The sequence below is a fragment of the Myzus persicae genome, unplaced genomic scaffold, assembly GCF_001856785.1.
Source record: "Myzus persicae strain clone G006 unplaced genomic scaffold, MPER_G0061.0, whole genome shotgun sequence".
Lineage (NCBI taxonomy): Eukaryota > Metazoa > Arthropoda > Insecta > Hemiptera > Aphididae > Myzus > Myzus persicae.
The window spans coordinates 476,524-484,600 of record NW_019104466.1 but is presented as its reverse complement, the minus strand read 5'-3'; the positions used below and the strand labels follow the sequence as shown (position 1 = coordinate 484,600).

The window sequence follows — 8,077 nt, the reverse complement described above, 5'->3', positions numbered from 1 at the left end:
ATGCCAAAACAAGAAGAATTAACGGTATAATATTTGCAGATTATATTAAAAGTTGAAAACATATATTTATTTCATGAATTTAAAATGTGTATCAGCCTTACGTCTTCTATGATGACTACGTTTCAGCATGTAGTAAACGTTTTGCCAAGAATCTAATGTATCCCTTATTTTCAGGTTCCATTGTCAGCGTACAATGAAATTGTAGAGAGAGCAGTGAAGGCCGAAACAAAAATGGTAAATAAGAACAATTTTCTCAGAAATTAATATATACCTTTCTTTATAGTATCGCTTTTGTTTTCTTTCTCACAGTAGGTACTTATATATTTTTTTTATATTTAGAGAGCATAATATTATTTGTACATATACACATTTAATTTCCGAGAATAATATAGTGAATTGTGAATTTCCATCATTCTTGATTGATCTACGAAGGATATTGGGAAAATATGCCTACCATTTTATTAATTATTATACCAGTATTTTAATCATAAGTAATATAGTCGTCGTGCCACTATACTCACTGAGTACTGACTACTGACTTACCCGTATTGCATGTGTATAATAATATGGCAAGTAGTGTTATAATATCTCAATCGGTATTAAACGATATTGCCGGGCAAATAAGGATGAACTATTTAGTATTTGGTGTGTGTACAAAGGTAATAAGAATAATAAGTGAGTAGGTATAAGTGTATAATAAAGTGTACTAAAAAATAGTTACAAGGTAAGTATGATATAAATAGTAGTAAAGTAACTCAAATAGTAATATAAATGTATTGCTGATCAAGTAATAAATAAATAAATAAATATTTAATATAGTTAAAACAACATAGGTAATTGCCCTTTTAAGTTCTGGATCAACAAATCTTATAGTAATTAGGACCCTTTTAGTTTCAACTGGTAAAAATAATTTAATAATAATCAAGTAATAGCCCCCTGAAGTAATAATATAAATAAATTAACAAAATATAATTTGATAATACACGACTTTGTGGAACTCAAAACTGACTAGCTGCTTACTCACGACGTATATAATGGGCAATGCTTTACAAGAAAATAATACTAAAAACAATTAAGGCTCTCGCAAACACTATTAATTTTTCATCACAACGATCTTAGCGACTAACACAAATTTAGGTACTTTTTTATTCTCTATTTTTTATAGTTTTTAATATATATATACAATTATAAAAATTGAAAAATTGATAAAATTAAAAATGTTTATTTCCATCAAAGCTTAGCTAAAATTGAAAAAGTGCTCCAACTAATGCAAAGTAAACTTTTTTATACACTCAAACATCTTAAAATGTATTTTAATAGGACCTTAGAAAGGGCGTGAAGTAAATGATCGTTAATGTGCGTGATTGTGTGTAAAAGAAATAGCGAAACGGTAGGTACAACTGTACTTACTAGGTAGGAAAATTTAGTTATTTAATTTAATTGTTGTCTTGTTGATGTGGCATAAAGTCATGATGAACAGAATTGAATATTAAATTATCTATCTTAAAACGTTGCATACATATTGTAATCACTTGATAAGTCTGTGTACCTAAAATGGCGAACGTATTAAAAAAAAACTCTAAATCCAATGTTGAAATTTTCAGGAATCAAGTAATGCATTAAAATGGTTTGTAACAGCCCGTTCTGCTATAGAAGATTTTGAAGAGAAACATAATAGTCGTAAGATAAGAATTGATGTACCCAAGGAGGTAAACGATATATTTGAAAGAAGACGATTAAGAAGAGAGATGAGATGGCAATGTATCTTAGATAAATGCGAATTCTATGATGTTAAAAATTTACTAGACCGGCTAGAACAGAATAAAATGTTAAAAGAGGAATTCTGTTCACGAATTTCCATCGCCTACGGCCTGCTATCAAAAATAATACACACCACAGTGTTAACACCAGGGTCTGGCCAAATAAGTTTCAGTTTCCTCACAACGGATGAAGATGTAAATAAGGCTATAAAAATTTTCATGCAGGGATTTGAAATAAAAGATCAAGTTGTTGAAAGAATTCAATGACAGCAGGTAAATCTATATTCATGTTCTTATTGAGTTAAAGTTACATTAAAGATTTTTCCAAATGTTCTTATCAATATATTATAAAATAATTGGATCTTGGTAGTTTATAATGAAACATGTGTGACCCTATTATAGTCTATTATAGTTATTCTGTAGTGTTTACTAGTAGTAATAAAAATCAAAATTATATTATAGTTACTGATTGCAGATATTCATCAAGAGGGCTTATAAATTGATTCCGGTCACTCAATTGTTGGTCTTTATACCCGGGAGTCAGGATTGTTGACATCAACATGATCTGTGTAACATTAAAATGTTCAAAGATATACTATATTATTATCTAATTAAAATATATGCTATTTTATTTACAAAAATGTATTTATCGACATTTTTCTGTTCTTAAATATTTTAATAATAGCTATTATAATATAATTATCTGTGTAATCAACGACCATGGCTCCTGAATACATAAACCAACAATTGAGTGACCGCAATCAGTTTGTAACCTTTTTGTTAACCCAAGATGACGCAAAATCTAATAATAACGTAATTTCTAAAATGCTTTTTTCAGTACTATTTTAATATTTGTAATTTGTATGGTTATGAAATTTGTGTAAAATAAAAACAAGCGTAGTATTAAAAACAATTTGTTTTTATTTATTATAACTCATAATAAAATTACCTTCGTAGGAAATGGATGGAACGTAATTGGCATCAACTAACTATAGAGATATCAAGTATAAGAAGAAGTCGGAAGAATATTGAATTTATTAAAACTCAATTGCACTTACATAGTTTTAACAAAGGTGAACAAAAAAAAAAAAACACTTTATATAGAGTAGAGGTATTCATGTATTATATTCCCCACCAGACACTTTTAAACATTTAAAATGTTTATAAATAACTCTTGTAATTTTAAAATGTTTTTTTAAAAATAAATATCATATTTATTTTTGAACAATGAGTTTTTTTGTACTATCTTTTATACATCTAATTAGCTATGGAAATAAACGACAATAACCGTAAAAAAAATGTATTTTGTAAATTTAAATTAATTCGGTTTCTCAATAAAATTCCACGATGGCTCCTTCATCTCGTCAAGAAAGTTGGAACTATTCTCCAACTCTTTGTAAAAATCATCAGTCTGAATATAGTATAGGTACCAGTAAATCTAAAATAATAATATAAATTAATACATGAAAATAAATTCGTTTTAAAATATTTATCAATCTACGTGTACCTGTGTACATGAGCTCAATTTTATAACCATAATGTATAGGTATTTGCACGACGTTATAATGGTAACCATAAGGTTTTTAGTAATTTATTATTTTTGATGATAAAGTTTCGATGTATTGTCAAGTTTACCAAAAAAAAACCCTGTAATAGCCCTCCCCCCTCCCCAAAAAAAAATGTATTCAATTATTTCCTAAAATATTAATAAGTTTTTTAATGTTCAACAATAATTCTTATTTTTTTTGGGGGAAAAATGTTTATTATTTAATTTTTAATTAAAGTTTATATAATTATCTTATAATTTATATGACAATGATAAATGTGGTAAATCGTAAATACATGAAAAACATGGATACATTTCCACTCACCAGCATGACGTTAGACCCAGGTTACTCGTATTACAATTATTTGTAGCACGAAAATACGATTTTCCGAAGAAAATTTACGCGTTGCTACTTCTGCTGATGTAGACTAATGCGATTTGATTATGAAGGAAGCTCATTCTTGGTTGAACATTATAAGGTAGGTTAGGTATCATACAAGATACAAAACATTTAGTATTTACAATGTAAAACATTTCATAGTAAAATTTATTTTCAGGATATATTAAACATTAACGAAAATAATTTGAAAAGCAAAATGTCGGTGTTCAAAAAGATTATTATTTGTGATAATATAAAGGACTTCAATTTTATAAAAGAAAATTTGAATAAAAATGTGTTTCATGTTATTTCAACAATTTGCAAGCATGATAAACTGTTGGATATGCTTGACTGTTTTAATTTCCCTGAATAATAATTATTATACATTATGTTGAAGTGCAATTGAATTGACGTGTTACAGATACTTATATATTAGTTATTAAATGTGCCTCAACAACCCATAACACCCAACCATTGAAAATTCGGGCGTATGTAATTTGCGCCAAAAACAACCAAAAAAAAAAAAATATATGTAATTTGCGCCACATCTAAAATTGTATTTTGGTAATTTGCGCCACTTTTTATGTTTGTAATTTGCGCCAAATAAAACTAAATGAAAAGGCAATATGTAATCTGCGTCATCGTTTACCTACAAAAATTGTAATTTGCGCCATAGTTCACCTTATTGAAATTGTAATTAGCGCCACAAGTAAAACGAACTCCATGTATATTAAATAAGTAAATTTTCTATTTAAAACATATAAAAATCAGTCATATTATAATTATAAATAAATGTATACAAGTAAAACGAACTCCATGCATATTAAATAAGTAAATTTTCGTTTAGTAATAAAACATATAAAAATCAGTCATATTATAATTATAAATAAATGTAAAAATATTATAATGTATAAATATAAATTTTCGTTTAGTATGTACAATTTTCGTAATATAACATTTAATCTTTTGAATTAAAATACCTAGTTACTTATAATACCTAGCTTACTCACGTTTTTTTTTATATTTATAGCTTAATGAAGAAACTAAGCATTTTCTGTCAATTTTATTTTGTCTTAAGTCTTCATATATTTGTTGAAAAGTTTCCAAACGAATTTTATTTTTAGTAGAATTTCGTTTTTTAAGATGTATACTTTTAATTGTAATCAAAGTTTTGGTTTGAAATCCTTTCTGTACGTCCAAAAAGTGGTAAATAGTAGGATGTGGGTGATAGAACTCGGAATTGAAACGTGAATGATATGATTCGCAAGCATTAGTAGTGACTAGTGAGATCTAGTGACAACAATATTGAAGTTGAATGTGTGGCGCAAATTACATATTCCATTTCGTTTTCTGTCGTGGCGCAAATTACCAAAATTAATTTGTATATGTGGCGCAAAATACATATTATATTTTTATATTTTGGCGCAAATTACATACGTCCTTAAATGTACCTTTTGATGGCGCAAATTATAGGTAATAAAATTGGCGCAAAATACGATCTCCCGAAAATTCAGAGACCGGCCGTTGTGGCGTGGTCTTTTAAAAACCTCGTCATAGTTTAAAATGTGTTTCAGGTCATTTTTAACTTTTTCTAATAACTGTGAGAAAAATGACGTGTTAATTATTTGTCGTTATTTTATTTTTATATTTTCCACTTGAATCTTGATCGACTGATTTAATTTTACATACTATTACGAAAAATACTATAAACAAAATTGTTTTCCAGATTAAAATCAGTTTTACAATTCAAATTTAAATCGAAATCATTTATGTTTATAAATTGTAATTTTTACTTTTGAAATTGATAATTAATTTTAATAACTTTAATAGTTGTATGAGTGTTTTACGTATATGTCATTAACATAATATACAATTTCTTACGTTTTTGTGTCACAAATGCATTTTTAGGGCATTTTTATAAGTTAACGAAGGCATCAACAGGGATAGGCAAGACACTCAAAAATCAGTATCACGATACTAGATAGTTGGATTTGGAGTATCGAGGTACTAGATACTCGATACTTACATTTTAGGTATTTAAATACTGGATACTCGATGCTTATAATTTAAATACTTAGATACTCGATACATTTGAAAAAATAGTCATAGCATACGAAGCATAGGATTTTTTTTTAATGTTATTTATACACAATTAGGTATAGGTTGTGAATCTATTTGATCTATAGTTACTTAGTGTAGGACTTCAACATTTATTACAACACCCCAATGTTGTTATTTAGTATACAAATTACATTTAATTTGACAATTGATCGAAACTAAATTTAATTCTAATATTTCTATGTGTGTATATAAGTAAATAGTAATATTTTGTTGTATACCTAATCATTTTTGTAGGATCAATAATTACCTACACCATAAAATGCCAATAAATATTTACCACCTTCAGTATGGTACACTTGCCCCCTCTCCGCCCCAACAAATCCATGACCGCTAGTGAGCAGCTAAAAAGTTGTTTTCTCGGGCTTGTTTGAATAATCCAATCCGTCCTCGCAATAACACCTGAAATCAGCACTAATTATCAGTCGTTGAAATGTAGCAATGTTGTTACTCGTACTAACGCTCCTGCCGCTGCCCTTGTATGATAGTATGACGACGGCTAGGCGTCCGTGACAACAATCCTGCTGAACATCGGCCAACAGGATCGCTGTCGAGGTCACTCTTTCGCCGCCTCGAGCACCTCCCCATACCGCATTCCTAAAGACATAATAATTCACCCTCGGTCCTAGGGCAAATCCATTTCCGATGGTAATCGACAGGGTAGGGAATCTTAGATATACGCGTTGCTCACAACATAATAATTTTCAAAAAATTAGTAATGAAGGATAATAAGGGGTACCAGTATAATTTAACCAATAACCATATGTACTCCATACCTACATAATAAGATTTTTAAGATAAACTAATTTTCTTTAATTTTTAATCTCCATTAATTATTTAATTGTTATAGCAGTAAACTTCTTCATTCTCATCACAATGTAATTTTATACAGTTACTGTCAATCTATGATCATTTCAAATGTATGCTCAAGACATAGAAACTCAAGCCTGCTGTGCCGACTTTCCGTGAAACGTAACTCGGATTGATATCAATATATATCATGGAGTATCATAGACGTGCCGTGGAAATTGTGATACTTGTACAGCTTGGGGCGGCGCCGTACTTTTCATCACATGCGTTTCCAAGTCGCAGTTCCTCGGTATAGTTACCGACCACTAGTCGCGAACCTAGCCTCGCGCTGTTTAATTCGATTTGGTTAGGTTTAGTGGGGTTTGATTAGGTTTTGTAAACGCATAAGTTGCCCACGGCTATACTAGACGGTCCTTGTCGTTTTTCCCTGAGAATAAATAAAACCTTTTTTTTTTTGTATATAGTGGACGTGGACTGTATAAATTATAAATTTATTTGGTTGAATAATAATAATAATAATAATAATATTGCATTTGCCTGGTTGGCATAATAGCGTACAACAATAAATATAAAAGTCTCACACGGCCTCTCAATATAATAATAACATAACATGTATTATGCCTGACACGCCTTCAACAATATGATAATCTATACAGATTTAATAATATATGCCTCATATGGCATAGTTCATTTTTTTGAAATAGGTACTTCGATATATTCAAATCAAATTTTGAATGAGTATAATATATTATAGATTTTGAGTTATAGTTTATAAGTATAATGCAAACGGATAGTGACGATAACGACATAATATATAAAACGGATGTTGTTTGTTGATACTGTTGTGTCATACACTATTGCAGTATTATTTAGAAATTTAGAATGCACCAAGTCGGGTAAAAAAATTTACTACGTTTAACAATGTCACAAGAATGATTTACAAACATAGATTAATTAAAGATATTTAACCAATGCCAGACGTTAGACAGCGATACTGTACTAGAATACTGAACAACAATAAAATAGAATAGATTATAAATCTTAATCTGTAAATTATAATCCGTGTCATATTTTATGATATGCAATGCTTGTTTATATTTGAAGTAAGTATTTTGTTGTGGGCGGGGGTATGGGGAGCAATGCGTCAAAGCTCTCAATGGCTCATATATTTATTTGTGACTCAATTTATTTGTGGGGCTTCAGCTCCTCCCCCCCTAATATTTTAGACCTATAGTTGTGCCAATGCATTTAATGATTATTATTTATTAATTTTTCAATTTAACAGAATTTATACTTCAACAGTTTAGGGGGTGACATTCTGTGCTATACCTATAATCCTCATTAAGAGTTAGGAGTCCCAACTTAGGACCCATCTGAAAGGCCAAAAACAACAATTTTAATAAGATGAATATCATAGTTATTATATAGATAGTTGAATTTAACACTGACTTCTAGGAGTATCTA

The 8,077-nt window shown here is 29.1% G+C and overlaps 1 protein-coding gene across 1 annotated transcript; it reads left to right on the top strand.

Moving 5' to 3' along the window:
• Positions 1 to 2,027, top strand: LOC111042386. The gene is made up of 3 exons (XM_022326976.1): positions 1 to 24; positions 175 to 234; positions 1,605 to 2,027. Exons 1-3 carry the CDS (start codon positions 1 to 3, stop codon positions 2,025 to 2,027), a joined length of 507 nt encoding a protein of 168 aa, XP_022182668.1.
• Positions 2,028 to 8,077: the final 6,050 nt, after the last annotated feature.

Bases quoted from the DNA above. Each gene is read 5' to 3' on its own strand.
- LOC111042386 (XM_022326976.1), top strand. From the start codon at position 1: ATGCCAAAACAAGAAGAATTAACG. The intron at 25-174 runs GTATAATATTTG...CCTTATTTTCAG, and splicing joins CAAAACAAGAAGAATTAACG to GTTCCATTGTCAGCGTACAA. The intron at 235-1,604 runs GTAAATAAGAAC...TGAAATTTTCAG, and splicing joins TGAAGGCCGAAACAAAAATG to GAATCAAGTAATGCATTAAA.